The 19,529-nt window shown below is 43.5% G+C and overlaps 1 protein-coding gene and 1 long non-coding RNA gene across 2 annotated transcripts in view; one reads left to right on the forward strand and one right to left on the reverse strand.

Annotated features, from left to right (window-relative positions):
• Positions 1-19,529, forward strand: part of LOC147125234 (uncharacterized) — a 33,628-nt gene that overhangs the window by 12,541 nt on the left and 1,558 nt on the right. The window contains exons 2-3 of the long non-coding RNA XR_015079822.1: positions 14,699-14,814; positions 19,062-19,184. This is a non-coding gene — a long non-coding RNA (uncharacterized LOC147125234). The remainder of the gene's footprint in view (positions 1-14,698; positions 14,815-19,061; positions 19,185-19,529) is intronic.
• The window catches only part of LOC147125235 (actin-binding protein WASF3-like), a 116,242-nt gene continuing 101,811 nt past the window's right edge, over positions 5,099-19,529 (reverse strand). The window contains exons 6-9 of the mRNA XM_085999678.1: positions 15,239-15,414; positions 11,683-11,946; positions 8,046-8,428; positions 5,099-5,457 (exon numbers count right to left, since the gene is read on the reverse strand). Coding sequence (XP_085855804.1) covers positions 5,300-5,457; positions 8,046-8,428; positions 11,683-11,946; positions 15,239-15,414 — 981 coding nt within the window. The 3' untranslated portion in view covers positions 5,099-5,299. The remainder of the gene's footprint in view (positions 5,458-8,045; positions 8,429-11,682; positions 11,947-15,238; positions 15,415-19,529) is intronic.

A 19,529-nucleotide genomic window follows, 5' to 3' on the forward strand; every position in this document is an offset into this window, starting at 1 on the left:
AGAAGTACAAGAAGATACACTGCATATAGAAAAGTACTCTAAAACAATAGCTTAGCAGTAAATTGCAAATTTGTATGGTTTCCCTTTTGAGGAGCAAGGTAGAAAGATTTTTACTGTAATTATATATGTATCATATTACTGTTAATTATTCACCTTTTGTAAAATAGAATGGTTTAATAATTTAAATCTAAAATGAGGTCTGAAGATTTGATCTCCATTGTTTATCATAGGAGAGAGATTCTATAGAAGCATAGGATTGTTTCAGTTGCTAAAAATAATTAACAGAAATGTTGCTCTGTTCGTTATCCTGGAGCACATTACTGAAAGCTTACCAATATCAAGGTTAGTGTAGACTCTTTCAAAAGCATAGGGAGTTTGGACTCCTCTATAAGCGCGATCTAAAATATAGAGGCCAGAAAATCTAGAGTAAAAACGGTAGAAAAAAATGCAAAACCATTACAAATAATTTCACTGTTTTATCAGTTATTGATGTAAGGCTGATGGAGTCTATAGTTGCCCAGATTAGATTTATCTCCTTTTTTAAACATGGGTACTACATTAATTGGACTTCCCCAGTATTTAAGGACTCTCTCATGATAATTGCCAGCACTTCACAAATCTCATCTCTAGTCTCAGTGCTTTGGATTCGCTTCATTTAAGCTAGTGGCGGCCAAAATTCAGCTCTTCTGTTTCTCAAATGCATACCTTTGACATTTCAACGTGATTGATGGTGGCACCATGACCTGGTATGGCAGCTGTACTATTCACTGACATTGTATTCAGGGAGCAGAACCACCATTATCTGTGCAACAAATTTCAAGGAAGCAGAACCAATGGCTGGCAAGGAGTGGAAGTGGCATTCACAAACATGACTGCAGCAAGATTGCCACTTTCTGCAGAGCAGGAAGCAAAACGCAAAGCAGTGAGCAGTCAGCAATGCCAAGCGAGCAATGGCATCCAGAGAGGAGCAGCAACCACAAAGTGGTAAGTGAAACTAGGCAACTTTACTGTGGATATAGGTCAGGATGATTTTAGCTTTGAAAGTATGACTTGTTGCTGATTATGATTTGGGAGTTTCAATCTTAATAATGCTGAAATTCTGAGGCACCAAGTACCATTTAATTGGATTCTTTTTAGCGATTGAAATGTAACTTGCTGTAGAACATTTTTAAAAAATAAGAACGTATGTTTTAAAAGAAAACTAGCTGTGGGCTACACTGGAAATATCCATATGTATACTGAGCAGTATATTTTAATTTGATCACTTTTACCATAATGGAGTGCAGCGGTGTTGTTCTTGTGCTGATAGCAGCACTCCCTAGCCTTCGAACACCTGCCAGCAGCATAGATCCATTTGGCTTCACTCTTCCAAACCCCAATTTGTAACTTAAAATGGTCTGAAAACTCACCATTCTTGTCAGATAAAATGTTCTTTTTCTTGTTCATGTTTTGGCAGGTTGGTTACTCCTTATTTAAGTCGATTTACTGTACTACCTCCATGTGCTTGGATTATCTCTTAAGGAAGACCAAGTTAGAATAGTCTTCTCTAGTGAGTACTTCAAGGAAATAATTTTTGAGTATATTAACTGTGTTTATCCTTATTTTCATCCCTATTGTCATTCTTTAAGATTCTCTTCTCTTCTCTGAGTGTCCAACTTGCTATTATTGTACAAGAAGAATTTCTTGCTATTGTGCTGAGTGTCAATAGCTATATTGATTTCATGTTCCCTCTTTGCCCTTTGACCACTCTTTTGACATGCTTCGGAGGTTCCTGTATTCTTCCGAGCAGAACACCCCCCGCCCCCACCTCGCCTTTCTCACTGTAGATTAGCTGGTTCATTTTCCCCTCTTATTTCAAATTAGATTGTCTTGTTAACCCATTTAAAATGGTCTGAACACTCGCAGTTTGTTTGCTAGACTTAGGTACGTATTTGTCCTACATATTCCCAGTACATGTTTGAATACATTCCATTTGTCTTAAATTGAGGTATGAATAAGCAATTTTTTCCCGAATCAATCCCTTGTAAATCCTTTTTGAAATTTTATACCTGAGTCTTGGTCCTTGGAGGTTTTGAGTCTCATATAATATCCCAGGGTGACATGACTTCTGTTCTCTGTATACTGTTGGAACATACCATTACCAAGTTGAACTGAGAACAGCGCCTTGTGGCCTCTCTGGTGCACTGCACCATGAAGCAATTATACTTACTTTGCTTTACCCATATTTACTTTTTGGGCATTCACAATTTACAACTTGTTGGTTGAAATTCCCCCATTAAGATAACACGCAGTTCACATATCCTATCTGTTCAGTGTTCTACCCTCCTTAGTTTGAGTTAACTGTCTGTAGTGAACCCCCCTCGTGTTATTTTAGCTTTCCATTTGCAAACTTGGCCTCTGTTTAACGGATGAATAAATACAATGTCACACTATGAAGGGGGTACTATTTTCACAGGCCTCTTCACAATGCCTGCCCTTTTATACTATCACTATGGACGTGTTGACTTTAGGGGGTGTCTCTTAAGAGATCATGATCTGGGATCTTGGTGTTAAAGCACATACATTTTGGTGTACTTCAAACGGGCATTTTTCAAATATACCAACAACCACACGTATAAATACCTCTCTGTGACTGCATTAGAAATATTCAGCCAGAATAGTTTGATAGGTAGTTTTTCACTTTCCACAGGGTCTATTTCCTTTACCTTCCCAGGGTCTTGACATATAGAACTATATCACTTACCTTTCCATCTATTCTATCTTTCCTGAACATTCTATACCCTTTCTATGATGTATTCATCTACAGGAAACTCTTTCTTGACCGGCGTGGTGCCGGTTGATCAAAAAGTCTGGATTACAGAGAGGTATACTTACTAAGGTACGAGAGCCCCGTACATGGCCACAGATCCAGGCGTCCCTGTTGCATGGCAACAGGTGCAGGAACCCCGGTTACACGGCCACAGATCCAGGAACCCCGGTTACACAGCCACTAATATGAAGTAAAACTTACCTGAACCTACTCCTGAATTTTGCCGGTTAAGAGAGATTTCCGGTTATTTAGGTGCCGGTAAAAAGAGAGTTTCCTGTACATCACCTGGGGTAAGTCATGCCTCTGTTATATTATAGTTCTCCACAGCTACAACAGTCTCTAGTTCAAACATATTGTTACGAATGCTTCTAGCATTCATGTGCAAACCCCTTAATAAAGATTTGTCTCCTCCTTTTTCCTATAGAACTGCCTGTTGCTGAAAGTTGCAACCAGTATTATTCTTTGGACTATTATGTTCTAGCTTGCCTGTTTACTAACATCAACTCTTATCAGTTTAAAATGAGATTAAGCCCTGCCCTCCCCTTATCTTGTTTAACTGATTTGGGTAGCTGCTTCTACGCTTCTTGTTGGTCTCATGCTTCCTGCTCTATTAAGATGCAACCCATTCTTCCCAAGTTATTTCCTCTTTCCTGGAACCAATCCCAGTTACTCATGAAAATGGCATCATTATTGTTACAACATTTTTCCAGCCATTTGCTTATGCCATCTCTTTATCTTGGTATTTAACACACTCAGTCAATGTGGAGCAGCAATCAACAAAGCAAACAGAATGCTGCTAAATCAGCAGCGTATAAGCAGTGATGTCATGCTAAGACTATACAGTGCTCTGGTCAGACCCTAGCTTGAGTCCTGCAACCTGATTTGGGCACCAAAACACAAGGGAAGTGTAACACGAAGAGCCATCAGACTGATCCCTAGAGTTCGAGCACTGATTTAGAAGGGATGAAGAAATTTGGACTATTTGGCCCTGAAAGAAGGTGAATGGGAGGTGACCTAATAGAGGTACACAAGATATTAAATGGTATAGAAAATGTATATCCAGAACACTATTCTAAAGCATGCCTTAGAAGTAGCACAAAGGGATATAGTGCACACAAGTAAAAGGGCAAATTTAGAACTGATGTAAGGAAAGTCTTGATCCTTGGGAGTTTTGAGTCTTATATGATTAACAGTTGAACAGGTATGGTAGCGAAGGCAAATACTTTGGAGTCAGTCGGATGCTTTGATGGAGAACTGTAGGTTTTTTAGACGGAAGAGCTAAGGTAGGTAGAATGACATTCCTCGTCTGAGCTTGGGTGGAATAGAAATGCATATCTAGACAAAATGTTATATTTATCCCTGCAGACAAATGGAACTGTGCAACCATTTGCAAACTTGGCCTCTGTTTAACGGATGAATAAATCCAATGTCACATTATGAAGGGGATACTATTTTCACAGGCCTCTTCACAATGCCTGCCCTTTTATACTATCACTACGGGCGTGTTGACTTTAGGGGGTGTCTCTTAAGAGATCATTATCTGGGATCTTGGTGTTAAAGCACATACATTTTGGTGTACTTCAAACATTTACTTTAAACTGGCATTTTTCAAATATACCAACAACCACACGTATAAATACCTCTCTGTGACTGCAAGACAGGAATCTAGAGCAAAGCTCAAGTGGTCTACATTGATTATCTGACCCCAATGACTGGATTACTCTCTTAAATTAATTGAGCAGAATCAGGTATTACTCATATTCGTACAGTGAAGTGCGAAATGAAGTTACCCCTAGGTTGTCAGTGCCCATCATTTTGTTGACCTATAACCTCAGGAAATAGAAATCTTGGAATGTAGGACATCAATTAATATCATCAGGACCAAGGAATATTTGATTTATAGAGTAGGATCTCTAATATTTATCAATTATTCTTTGTAATAAACTACAGAAAAAAAAACTTTCATATTTATGTTATAAATTAACTTTTTGAGGAGGAGACAGAATATTGATAGTCAAGGTCTTGTGTATATAAAACTGAAATACTGGAGGGATTTCACTTTTTTGGTATTACGTAGATTTAGGCCAACCAAAAGGAATCCTAAACACTGACTTCTGCCAGTGATATAGACATTTGTTTCAAATATACCAAACTTAATTGGATGTGTATAGTCATTAGAAATAGACAATCCTATGACCTGTTCACAGAAGCATAGTCTAAATTATGGAGAGGAACAGAAGCGATGCTCATAAAAGACATGTGGACATCTTTTTAACACCAGAGGCAGGCCGATGAACAACACGATTTATTTTCCATATTTTTATGTGTGCTTTGCTTGGGTGCAGTTGAACAGATGCATTAACTGAAAACATGTAAATGTATCTGCAGATACCAACCAACTTCCCCACCCCACTCCCTGAAAAACAAACAGAAAACCCTACGGGCCGGGTCATTCCATATAACATTACTTAAATACCCTAAATCAACTTGTTAATCAGACCACTCATTCTCGTCCAGTTCCGAGTCATCATCAGACTCGCTGTATTCCACTGCGATCCGGCGAGACAGAATGGTCGCCACGTCATTCCCGACGGGCTCCTTTTTTGCTTCTTGCTCTCGTTGTTCTTGGACTTTTCGAAGCTGAATTCCTGTAACATAGAATGAGTTTTGGTTACAAGGCTTCTGTCCACAATTCCTATATTTGCAATTTTAAAGAGGGACACTTTGCAGGAAACACATTAGCAAACTATATGGTATAAACTTAAAGATAATTGATCATTATAATAAGGCAGGAATGAAGATGATTCCAGAACTAAATTATAAGGAAATGTTAAGGAAGGTGGGTTTGTTTTCTTTGGAAAAGAAACTTCAGGTTGCCCATTTGAAGTTTTCAAGATTATGAAAGGAATTAACAAATTTCATCCAGGCAAACTATGGTGAAGGGTTCAGATACCAGGAAAATGAGTTAAAAATAAAGAATTTAGGAATAAAAAGGGAAGTCAGGGAAACTTTTCTTATACAAAGGGTAATAGAATTGTGGAATAGATTACTAGGGAAGGCCACTTTAGTGGATAATATAAATGGGTGCAAAAGGCAATTACACGTATTTCTGGATGGTGAGAAAAGCTTGAGGGATATGGTGAGAAGCAACGTTCCCACTAAGTGGCTGCGTAGCGGTCTGGGGGTCTTGTGTAGGCCGCTCACCGGCTTTTAAATAGAAGAAACACGTGCGCGAAAATCTGAAAGGGCCGCGCAGCCACTTAAAGGGATACGCACTAAAAAAAATTAGAGGGCACATTGGTGAGAAGACAGGCAGATGGGGTTAAGATGAATCAAAATGAGACAGCCCTGTTGGACCTGTTCCTAAAAATTCATAATCTGTTAAAATAAGTGCAAGATTACATTACTATTAATTACACTAATATTAACTGTGACCTTCCAACTCAGGGGGCGGCCTGAGTCAAACTCAGCTGAAGCCAACCAAGGGTTCGGTCAGTGAGTCACTACTCTATAAGAATGGGAATTGGCATTCTTTCTGTTATTGCAGAACAGTTTGAAGTGATTAATCATCTCTAACTCAGAGCCAGAAAAGTATTTCTTATATGGGCAAACTGCTTTTAAACCTAGCTTGCCTCATTGGTAGAACTGGCCAGGGAGGAACAAGCTGATTGGCCAACAGTTCAAATGAAATCAATTGCTTGCATGTTTTGGGGTTAAGGATTGCATCCATCAGTGTTGGTGTAAGAGAACTGAACTGTCAGGTTCAGTAACTCCAATCTGGTTTCCTTGATGATGTTGTCCAATCTCACCATTTAAACTAAAATATTAAAAACTAAGCAGAAACAAAGAAAAGAATGTCAGTTAATCATTATTTTGAGCTATGATTTTTAAAGAGGAGCAATAATCTGGCTCAGTGGGTAAAAACACCAAAGGTGTGATATCGACCCTAACAAGACCAGAAAGTCCCAGGTTCAATTTGTGGCCTGTGCTTTAGCCGTGGCCTGGGAGAAGAAGGGGTGCACCTGACTCTTGCTCTGAACCAGCTCGCTCAAATCAGTGGCTCACGAGCATGGGGAATCAAGCTTGTATTCTCACTGCAATGAAGTTGTGTTGGTGATCTATCATGCTGCAAAACCATACCATCCTACACATTCTCAGTGTATACCACCTGGACACTGTGTCCACATTTATGCAGACTAAATACCAGGAATGTTTGAACTATCTACTGACCATTACACTGTAGGAATGCACATTTTCTTAACTAGAATAAAGCTGCTCAATCTGATGTAACTGCTAAGCTATCAGTATTCAGTCACTTTGAGCTAATTGGGGTTTAGCATCGTCAGTAGATGCTGGTACAGCTGGTTTAGTTTATAGATAAAGCTGTGATGAAGTTTCTCATAGAGGGGCACTTAAAAGACCAAGGGGGAGAAATTCAGTTGGTTGCGCCACCCGTTAGCACCTTAAGAGGGCGCTAAGTGGGTCGCAAGCCAACTGGCACCCGGGCGTGGCACTGCCCACGCCTCCCGCTAAATTCCACGGGACGTTAGTGGTAGCACTAACTGATGACGTCATCAGCAGCGGCGCAGCACTATCGGTATGCACAGCGCCCCGCTGACGCCCCGGCCGTGATATTTGGAAGCGCCACCTGATTTACCACCGGACGCTATGTCCGACGGGTTCAAGGGGGCCTACCTGCGGCCGGGGAGGCGCAAATTAAAGGCGAGGTGCGGGGCGGCCATTTTTGTTGTTGGCCGCCTGCCAGCACCTGCCTGCGCTCCCATCCCCGGCCTCCTGAACCCCCCCGCGGAGTGCCGGCTGCGCTCCAAGAGCCCGGCACTTCTCCTCGGTGCCGGGCTCTTTTGCCTGCACTCCCTATCCTCGGGGGCCCAGCTGGGCCCCAGATCGTGCTGCACAAGGCCCCTCCCCTTTAAGAAGGGGAGGGGCCTGCAATACCGCAGCGCGACGTGCCGCAGTGTGTGGCGCTGTGGCACATAGCGCCATGATATTCACTCGCAGCGCCCCAAGAGGGATGCGGGGCGCCTCCAGTAGTGCTGCGCTTCCCTTTGGGGCGCAACCACTCAATTTCCGGTGCGGGGGTGCGAATGTTTCTGGGGTGCTACTTTTAGCGCCCTGGCGAGGCTGGCGTCCCAAGTGGGGCTATACTCAATTTCTCCCCCCAAATACCATCTGGGTGCCCTAACTTTATAATTAGTTAAAACTAAATGCCACTCACCTCTTCGAATTGCAGCAAGTAGGTCACTTCGAGCATCACTGATTGGCACTGGAGTTGCTTGGGCTTTCTTTATTTCAATCGCAGAGGGTGGTGAGGCAGAGTGCAGCGGAGATGGGACCAAAAGGGGTGGGCCAGGTGGAGGAGGAGGGGGTGCAGCAGGAGGACCAGGAGGAGGAGGGGTATAAGATAATGGGGGTGCAGGTGGGGGAGGTGAAGGGGTGTATGTGCGGCCCACAGCTGCCACTGAACTGAGTGCAAGAGGAGGTGGTGCAGAAATAGGACTGTCAAATGCAGTCTGGGCTGATGGAATGAGGGGAGGAGGTGGAGGAGGAGGAGCAGGGGCAGGTGGTGTATAATATTCTGCCAACTGCACTGGCTGTGCACTGTAAAAAAAAAAAAAATTGGAAATATTAGTCAACACTTGATAGCTAAACATCACAGAGACAGTGGTCAACAGTGGAATAACCAAACAAAATTACAGGAAACTGATGAAAGAAATAAAATGAGTATTTTACTGTTTCCATTGTCTATACTCTTCATACAATGGATGCGAAAATATTGTTTTTTAAATGAAGTTTAACTTATGTTTTCTTTAGTTTGAAAGGGGAATATTATTAGAACTCTCTCATTTGCTCCACTAGTACAGCAGTCTCCAGGAGACTCCATAGAGCCACTGCGCACTCTGCAGGGCCTCTGATGGCCCCAACTAGACCACCAGGGCGGCGTGGTGCCATGGCAGCAGCCCGGTGCCGAGATGCGGTGCCGGGCTGCGCGATGGCAGCCAGGTCCATGCCACGGCACGCCACGGAGGGCCAAAAAAAGAAAATGGTGGCGCGGGTCGCAGCGCGGGTCGCGGCCGCACCCCCCCCTTAACTACCACCCCGTGAACGGAGGTTGGCCCGGCTTGCGACCCTTGAGGCTGACGCTGACACCGCCCATGGCAGCCTCGCGGGGCGCAGCCGAATTTCTGCCGCAGGGCAGTAAGGGGACACGGCGGGGCGCTAAGGGGCCGCCATGCACACTGATGATATCATTGCTGGAGGCGCGGTGGCCCGGTGTGCTACCAGCAGGGGCGTGGCGCTATCGGTAGTGCCTCAGCAAAGCCCCGCCGAATTTTGCGGGAGCCACTCCCCCCACCCCCCCCCCCCCCCCCAATAACTCCTTTGCACCCCGTTAGCACCCACTGGAGACACTAACGGCAGGCACAAAGGAGCCAAATTTCTCCCCCACTGCCTTTTTACGGCCTATTCTACCTGCACTCCCAACTTTAAAAATCTATGTTTCTCATATATTCCTGGGGTGTGGGGAAAGCTGGCAAGGCTGAAGTTATTGCCCCTCCCTAGCTGCTCTGACAACTGAGTGGCTTGCTAGGCTGGTGGTTATAAGGATTCCAGTTTAAATAAATTTGGGCAACCTCAAACCATTGTTTTAAAAACAGCATAGAACTATCCCTAACTCAATGCTAGCTGGTAATTTCACTCTGGATTGCCAATGGATGCTGGTGTAGGAAAAAAAAAAGTCCGATTGGTGCAATAAGGGTACGCTTCTGTTGTTGGGGCAGAACAAAGGAAACTTAACCCTGCATCTACCTATAGCTGACTAGACTTGAGAGTGGCTGATGCTGACACTGGCGTTCCTATTCCCCTGCGCTAACATCCATCGCTTTGATGAGTACAAACCTAACAAAAAAACTTTTGAAACAATCACACTATGACAGCTGGGTGGTCCAGTATAGTAGTGTGCAACACTCTGCACCCATGAGTGGTAGGATGCAGGTTTACCCCAGGATTCTCTGCAACAGGAGCTCCTGAATTTAGGTATGTCACCACAGGGTGGCATCAAGCAAAGTGGAGGCTGTTCCCCAATGGAAAGGAGAAAAGTCAGCCTGCCCCACTCCTATGTACCCTTAGTGGCAGTCCTGAGACTGGCTCAGGCAAAAATGTGATAGCAAGTTGCCTACTTTCAGGCTCATTCGAGGAGGTTAGGGCACAGCAGGGTATTAAAAAGAAACAATCGGTGACTTGTATTACAAATCCTGCATGTGACCCGATGCACAGTGCTCGATCTCACTGAAGTTACTTTCAGCACCATAGTCAGAGATTAATATTTAGGACAGTTCTTATCATATTGCAAACTGAAGAGTAAGGGAAAATATGAAATTGTGCACTAGAACTGCTCTCCCTCACCATTAAATTTGATCCTGCATTCATTTGGGTTTTGTGACCCTTTTCATTTTCTTCAGGCTATGGTACCTGAATATCGTTTGATTACTGCTAAGATAAAATGCTTCAGATTTCTAAGAGAAGCTATTCTTGAGAATAAAATGTTACAGTCTAAATAACTGCTTTATCAGGTCTTGCCTGAAAAATGGAATAGATTACCCAAGGAAGGCCATTGAAACTAAAGGCATAATTGGGTTCAAGAGAAGGGATTGAGGGGTGTAATAAGAAAGCAGCTGTTGGGATTAATCTATGTAAAAAGGATGGGACATATTTGAGCCTAAGAAATCTAGGCCTAGAAATTCGGGCACGCTCCGGGGATCGCAGATATCAATCCTTATGCCTGAATGATGAGGGCGAAGGCACCATGATATTGGGCCTTGGGCCTCATTTTCATGGAGCTGGCGAGCTGCAGAGAGTATCAGTCAGCTCAAGCTCAATGGCAAAGCGCGATGGAAGATCGGGCCGCTGCTGGCATTGCAGCGGTCCTCAGGTAAGTGAGGAAGGAGAGCGACTGGAAAAGGGGGGCAATTGGCTCAGGTGGCCAAGGGAAAGTAGCTGCGATTGCGGGGCGGGGGGGTGGGAATCCGTGGTGATCAGGCGGAGAATTCGGTGGCGATCAGGGAGGGGGGTTTGAAATCGGTGTCCATTGGGGGAGGGAATCAGTGTCCATTGGGGGAGGGAATCAGTGTCCATTGGGGGAGGGAATCCGTGTCCATTGGGGGGGGAATCAGTGTCCATTGGGGGGGGGGTGCGATGGCAATCGGGAGGGGGGAAGTAAGTGTCCATCGGCGGGTATCGGTGTCTGCTGGGGTGTGCCACGGTGGCTAGCAGCGGCCAACGTTCTTTGAATGTGGGGTCAAGAGAAGTACTGTTTCAGGCATGGGTACTGTACATCAATTTTTTTGGCCTTTACCAATATGGTGGCTGGCACACTTCTGGCTCATAATGAGCATGCACTTCCTGCCTGCCATCTTGTAGGCTGAGGAGGCCATTTAGCACCCCAAGAAACAAGTACTGCACGTCCAAATTTCTAGGACCTGATGTTTTAAGTTTTGGCACAATGTAAAAGGCTCCAGCAGGAATTATCAAATTTACAAATAAAAAGCATCTCTCCAACTGATCCAAAAATATTTTCCCTGAAGTGTGCCCATGTTTAACTGGGCTGGATGCAGTGCCTTGTAGTTGGGGAAATGGAATTTAATCTTAGCATCATCTGCTCAACATCTCTTCCTGACTTGCATATTATAAAGCTACCAGCCTGGCTCAAAGTGATAAATTCTCATCGAAAGAGAAGCAATATCAAGCAAACAGCAAAGTCAAAAGTGTAAAGTAAACTTTCCTTTCCCCCTAGCTTTCAGCTATTCACTTTTCTCTTGTTTCAATCCCTACAATCCAATCAGCACAGTCTCGTTTACCTGTAGTCTTTAAGAAGTTGGGGTCTTGGCCCATTGAGAGTAGCCTCAGCAGGTTGCGTCAGGTGGGGCTGCTGCGCTCTGGTAAGTGAGATTTGCCTAATGTTTGTGGCAGGTAGTCTGTATGCACGATCCTGTGCCTGGGTTACAGCTGATAAAAGCTCTTTGTTATCAGGTACTACATAGGAAATGGAGACTGCAGACTGCTGAACCAGATGATTGGGACTAGCAGGATATGAAAGCTCTCCGACGTCGGATACATAAGACCTGTGGAGAAAAATACAAGCAAATGCAATTTATCTTGAGAATTGTTGGAGAATAACACATTTTTTTTTCATTTCTTTCCAGGCTTCTTACCACCACACATCCTAATCTTCTCACTAGCTAGGAGATCAGGAACCTAGGATCTAGGGCATTAACTTTCTCCATGACCACTTGCAAAATCAGCCAAACTCAAGCTGAGCAATTTAAATGATCTTCACTACTCCCATCTAGTACCACAGCAAAATCTGTCCATGAGACAAATAAGTTTGATTGACATATCTGGGACTTCTTGCAACCTTCTGGTTGGTATGGTTGGCATGTTTGGATAGCTCACACCACCACAAGCCTCACATCATCAGTGAACTTAATACTTTGCACTTGATGCCAATTGATAAGGATTTATTTTTAAATGCCATTATTACAGGATATCACTGAAATCATCCTCATGTTTAAGGTTAGATAGCCATGTAGATGATTCTGCGCCAGTGTTGCCTGTCTTGTGCTATTGCTGCTGCTAGTTTGATTGCCATACTGTCCTGTTCCTTATATTGTCTAGTCAGCTTGGTCTTCCTCTTGGTATTTAGTTTTTTGTTTCTCCCAGCATAATCGTCTTGGTAGTCTCCCCTCTCCATGGCTATACGTATAAAATATTGGGGCATTGCTCTCACAGTTGTTATCTTTTCAAGCGTCCATTCATTACTCCTCTTTCTACGGAACTTCGTGGATCATTCCATGTCATCATATCCCAAAGGATTGCAACATTTGTGTGCCTGAATTATTCAATGTCTAAACTTGATGACTCTGGAAAACTACTGGTCATACAAAGGCTATTTTTCCAATCCGAATGCTGAAATGGCAGGATTGGAGCACAGTGAGCTTTGCCCTTGTCAAAGTCACAATGATTCGATCTTAGGGCTTTTACGAGATTGATCGCACTGTCAGTATTGGAGTGGCACCCTATAATAGTTTCCAGAAGTTTTGTTAGTTCTTCAAGTAATGCCTTTATCCTTCCAAATCTCAGTCACCATTGCTCATCTCTTCTGAATGCTTGTTATGGTGTGTGACCCAGTATCTCTAAAAGCAAAATCTGCTGACTTGTTTGAAATTCCCTAAATGTATTGATATGTTTGTATTTATTGATTCATTGCTAAATACCCTTGATTTTCTTTTCTTAGGTTTCTCTTCCAATCCATAACAATTGCTTACAGCAGCCAGTCTGTCCACTGGTTCCTTCAGTTTGCTCTTATTTTCATCTATGGGCACTACATCATCTGCAGATTTCAAGTTATTAAATTTACGGTTTCTGACTTCCATCCCTCCTCAAAAGTCTTTTAGGACTACCCTGCTAATCATCTTGAACAAGTCAAGGAAGAAATGTATCCTTGTCAGATAAAAGTGTTTTCTCGCTGGAAATGTGTTTCTCTACCTTGCACAGAGTTCTATTTCCATTGACTGCTATCAGCATGGTGCTGCCATGTGGTGTAAGAACATAAGAAATAAGAGCAGGAGTAGGCCATTTGGCCATTCGAGCCTGCTCCGCCATTCAATAAGATCATGGCTGATCTTCTACCTCATCTCCACTTTCCTGCACTTTCCCCATACCCCTTGATTCCCTTAATATTCAAAAATCTATCGATCTCTATCTTGAATATACTCAACGACTGAGCCTCCACAGCCCTCTGGGGTAGAGAATTCCAAAGATTCACCACCCTCCGAGTGAAGAAATTTCTCCTCATCTCAGTCCTAAATGGCCGACCCCTTATTCTGAGACTGTGACCCCTGGTTCTAGACTCCCCAGCCAGGGGAAACATCCTCCCTGCATCTACCCTGTCAAGCCCTGTAAGAATTTTGTATGTTTCAATGAGATCACCTCTCATTCTTCTAAACTCTAGGGAATATTTGCCCAGTCTATTCAATCTCTCCTCCTCCTCATAGGACAATCCCCCCATCCCAGGAACCAGTCTGGTGAACCTTCGTTGCACTCCCTCTATGGCAAGTATTTCCTTCCTTAGGTAAGAAGACCAAAACTGTACACAATACTCCAGGTGTGGTCTCACCAGGGCCCTATATAATTGCAGTAAGACGTCTTTACTCTTATGCTCAAATCCTCTTGTAATAAAGGCCAACATACCATTTACTTTCCTAATTGCTTGCTGTACCTGCATGTTAACTTTGTGATTCATGTACAAGGACACCCAGGTCCCTCTGAACACCAACATTTCGCATTCTCTCACCATTTAAAAAATATTCTGCTTTTCAATTTTTCCTGCCAAAGTGGATAACTTCACATTTCTCCACATTATATTCCATTTGCCATGTTCTTGCCCACTCACTTAGCCTGTCTATATCCCCTTGAAGCCTCCTTGCATCCTCCTCGCAACTTACATTCTCACCCAGCTTTGTATCATCAGCAAACTTGGATATATTACATTTGGTCCCCTCATCCAAATCATTGATGTAGATTGTGAATAGCTGAGGCCCAAGCACTGATCCTTGCGGTACCCCACTAATTACAGCCTGCCAACCCGAAAATGACCCGTGTATTGCTACTCTGTTTTCTGTCTGTTAACCAATCTTCAATCCATGCTAATATATTACCCCCAATCTCATGAGCCCTAATTTTGTTTAATAACCTCTTGAAGCTATGAGTGCTATGAAGCTGTAGTTTGTGCGTATCTCACTCTGTGGCATTGGTGCAAGCACTCACTTTTTCCAACTAAAGGGCCATTCACCTATTTCCCATATGTTCTTGCAGGTCATGGTGAATTCATCATTTCATTTCCTCCTAATTTTATCAGCTTGTTTGTGATATCATCGGCCAGACGAAACTACTCAACTTCTTCAAGGAAATGACAACTCAAGGGGACTGTGGTAAGTTCCATGACATGGTGTACCTCGACTTCAAAAATGTTTTCGATAAGGTTCCACACAAAAGACTATTAGTTAAACTCAAAAGCTGTAGGAATTCAGGATAAATCTTGGGAATGGATAAGAGCCTGGCTGAAGAGTGGGAAACATCAAGTACTCATTAGAGTTATATCGGGGAGGGGGGCCGGGGGGCTGAGTGGGTGCCCCATAGCTCAATGTTGGGACCACTACTGTTTCTAATTTACAGAGATGACCTGGATTCAGAAACCCAATGACAAGTGACCAAATTTGCTAATGACACCAAACTAGGAGGGGTAGTGAATATGGAGCAAACATCTCCATGGTTTTCAGGTGAGATACTGTAATATCTGTAACAGCGACAACAGAAAGTTCCCGTTCTGCATCGCTTAAGCTGTAAGAGTTGTACCTGGTGTCTGGCGACACTGATCCTTCAGAAGATGCTGCGTGGTACGGTGATGGAGAAAACCTGTGATCAGCTCTAAATTCTTTATCGCGTCCCATCACATCCCACTCTGGTCGTCGGGTCCGAGCTTTACGAACTTTCTTCACCTCACGAGTGGCATCTTCCACCAGTTTCTGTTCCTAAGGGAAAATAATTTAAAGTTCAGAAATTGTTACACAACTCAGCCTGAGCACCGGTTGCCAGGTGAGCATTTCACCTCTACGAGCTGGATTAGAATGAACAAGAGGAGGAGACAGAGGGAAGGAAAGAGACAGCACCAACCCTTCTAACCTAAAGAAAGTTTTATGAGGGTGAAAACTCAGCCAAGTGAGGATGCATAAGATGCAACTAAATTTACTGGGAATTCAGCCGCTGCTTTTAGGTCCCTGGGAGCTTTGAGTTGTCACAAGCACATTGTTTATTCTGTTTGGAATTTTTAAAAAAGTGGTAATTTATTCAGGAGTGAAAGTGGGTTTGATGGTGCATTATATGTTGCATTTATGTTGCAGACCCACTCTAATAGCTTGCGTGCTGTACTCCAGCTGTTCCGCAGGTTCTGCTGCAACTGTAAGATCTCATAAGAGGCAAAGGCCCAACGACGACGACTTTGCGGGAGCTAGGTTGACAGTACTTTAATGCAAATACTAAGAAATAAATCTGGTAGTGTTCCCATGAAAATAAAGTTTGAGGGCAGTTTTTTTTTCAATCTACATCATTGGTTTCTGTTTCCGCTTTCAATGCACATTGCACTAACATTTCTGGTTATACAGTTGTTCCCCATACACAAATGAGATTGTCTAGGGTACCATTCATTTGTGATAAATAACTTTCCACTGAGTAAGGTAAAATCACCAGTCTCACAGTTCCTGATTAATACTGTCAAATTATCAGCTATGAACACACGTCAGTCGCTTGCAAATGCAACACATACAACTCTCTACATCTGCTAAGCTCACAGTTTTCTCCACACTGAGCTTCCCGCATCAATCCAAGCAGACCCTCCAGTAATTGAATGTGTGATTCAGTACTTGCAGCCCTGCTACTCCGTACAGTCTCTTGTGCTAACAAATCTATTTACTTTTGCTGCCTGGATAAGCAAGCCAATTTCAGATCAGAGTGAATCAGCCACAACCTGGAACCAGACATGTGGAATAAAACTTTCATGAAAGCACGTTATTTCTGAAAGGCAAACCTTACTAAGAAGGTCTCGGGTTCAATCCCTGGTGTGTGCTGAATAAGCTGGTCTTAGCCTGGTTGCCAATATAGTGTCCGCACAATTGGCCTCACCATCCCAGAGCTAGGCAGGGCAGTAAAATCAGCCATGGTGCCACCTCCTGAGATGGAGCAGGCCACAGAAGAAGCAGAAACACTGGGAGAGAGTGGGTCACGGCAAAAAACAGATACATCAGGAGGGTGCAGTCCATGAGAAAACGCACAGAAGGGTTGTATAACATTTGTATGCACATCGGCCAATCGTTGCCCTGCGTCCGTCTCCCAAGAGAATTTTATTTTCTTAAATTTGACATTTTTTAAAGAATTTTCTGAAGTTTATGCGCACTTAAAGATTCTGTTTAGAAAAGAACCAATTTAGAAATGAGGGGATTCAAACCCTAGTCATAGGATTCCAGTCCTCAACATTAACAGATTTAAGAAAAAACTTTTTTCACCTAACATTAAAAGGGTTCTGTAACATTCTTTTCACAAAAATCTGTTCTGATAAAGGGTCCTGAACAGGACCAGCCAATAGAACATTGGTGACTAGCCACAGGGCAGCTGGGACCATCCTCAAGAGAGCTGAAAGAATTGGGATCAACTGCAGGAGAACCCTCCCTGTAAAGATTGAAACCGAGTGGGCTACAGAAAGAGAGGCACTGGGACACTCGCCACGTGGTGGCTCCTGGGGATCTTGTTATGGGATGCTCATCACAGGACTGCATGAGTTGGATTTCGGATTCAGTGTGAGACTTCCAAAAGTGAGAGCCAGGTGGCGATTGCGAAATATAGCGGGAAGTTTACAAGGAGTTTAGGATGTTCAGAGGCTACCCGGATATGTCATGCAGTTTGTGGGGGGCGGGGGTGGAGATTGGGGTCCAAATGTTGTTGGAGCCAAGTTTATTAGTAATTTTGTGATTGTTTTGTGATTTTAAAAAAAAAAAATGTTACAATGTTATTGGTAGCGGTACATAGTGCCACAGGTGAGTAATTGTGATGGAGGCTATCGCAGAATATTTTGGTAGAATTAAACATTTTTACACTAAAATTAGTGAATGTCAAAAAATAGAAATATAGGCCGCGATTTTGCCGGTGCTCAGAGAGGCGGGTCAGTCCTATTGGTTGACGGCGGGTCCCGAACCCGCCGTCAACCCAGCACCAAACAGCCTTCCCAAATGTCGGGTCCCCGATTTGCGAATGGACCCGACACCTAGCGGCGGGAAACAGATTAAAGGCAATTACCTGCCTATTAACAGGTACATGTCAGTAGTTTTCAGCCTGTGTTTCAATTTTCCCGCTTCTGGGTCGGGTTTCACGATGTCCGGACACCACGCCAGGTAAGTGTGGCGTGTTGTGAGTCTGGTGTAATGTTTGTGAAAAGATGACAGCTGCAGAAGTGGTGTGAAGGATCCAATGTTGCACTTGGTGAGTTTCAGACCAAAGAAAATGTTGGCTACTGCATTTTTAAAACATATACAAATTTCTTTAGCTTACAAGTTTTTTAATCCACCTCATTGGGAGAACCTCTCTCACCAGTGACAGATCGCTTCTGTCATCTCACCTGCAGCTGTCATCTATTCCAGCATATGGAGGGAGTCATTGGAGAGCCTGGGTGCAAGAGTTCACCTTTGTGCAGTGATTGTCAGTGTTTTCAGCACCTCAATGCTGTCAAACACTGAGAAATCAACTGTCAAAATAAAATTGTGCATGGTCCCTTTAAGGAAACCGGCAGATGATGCGTCATCAAATGACATCATCAGATCCACTTCCTGTTAATTGGCCGGTAAGCCTGCAAGGCGGGCTCAACAAAGTCAATCAAGGGAAAATCACGTCTCTGGAGCAGAGGCAGCTGGGAGCGGGACCGGAACCCGGAAACCAGCTGACCCACACCCATCCCGACACCGAACGCAAAATCGCGGCCTAAGCATTTGGAAGAAGAGAGAGACTTAACCAAAAAGAAGAAAACTGACTGACAGCTCAACACAGACAACAGACTTGAAGTGCACAGCAGAAGTTATATTAAGAGTGAATGATGATGGCCTCCCATTCCTGTTGTCTCTTTACTGAGAAATAACACTGTCCTCTGTAAGTGTTATTTCTCAATAAATAGATATTAGAAATGGGAGGTCACCATCATCATTTTTAAATCACACTGCGACGTAGAATTCTGATTCACACTGATGTCCCTCTGTTTTTTTTTCTATTTAAAGCATATCTCAAATTTCCCAATCTTTTCCCATTTGCCCTGTTAATTGGATATACTCCTGTTACAGCTCATTGCACAACTTCTGACTGCATCTGTCAGTTGTAATGAAAAGTAACCAGTGGCTGGCAAAGGCAATACCCGAACTGTGAAACCTATTAAAAGAAGTTCACTTCAAGGCCTCAGGAGACCCCTTTCTCCACACATAAACTCGTGAACATGTACAGATTTTCATTTTAAAGGGACACTGCTACTTACAAAAGGTCTTGCAAGGCAGCTTCATAAATAGAGGTCTGTTTAATAATCTTCTCAAAGATGCAATTGCATCATTGCCTCATTGATTACATTTGTCCATTACAATTTGTTTTACAGGTTTACTCCCTTCTTCCCATAAGTGGCAATGACAGCTTCCAGTATCTTGTCCAAGTGGTTATTCTTAAGCTAGACACTGAAGGGATGATTTTAACTCTTCCCCGATCGTTGGGAAAGGAGCAGGTGAGCAGTTAAAATGAAGCGGATCCATTTCCTGCTCCTTTTCCACTGATCTGCGATTTTAATGCCGTTGTTTTTGGTGGCGGATGAGGCCGGACTCTTGCGGTAGCCTCATTAATAAATGCAAATCAGGGTCCCGTGACATACATGGGACACTGATGGAATTGTAACCTGCTGCAGCTGCCCTGCCAGGTGAGGTTGTTGGGAAGCCAGCAAGCCTCTCTAAGGCAAGCCAACTGATTTCAATGGAGACTAATGTCAAGCGGGGTATAAAACTGGCGGTCAACCTGATCCACCCTTTTCCCACCCAGGTTAGGATTCAAGTGACCACCCAGGTTAGGATTCAGC

The sequence above is a fragment of the Somniosus microcephalus genome, chromosome 1 (genome assembly GCF_052327205.1).
Source record: "Somniosus microcephalus isolate GS21.2 chromosome 1, FLI_Smic_1.0, whole genome shotgun sequence".
Lineage (NCBI taxonomy): Eukaryota > Metazoa > Chordata > Chondrichthyes > Squaliformes > Somniosidae > Somniosus > Somniosus microcephalus.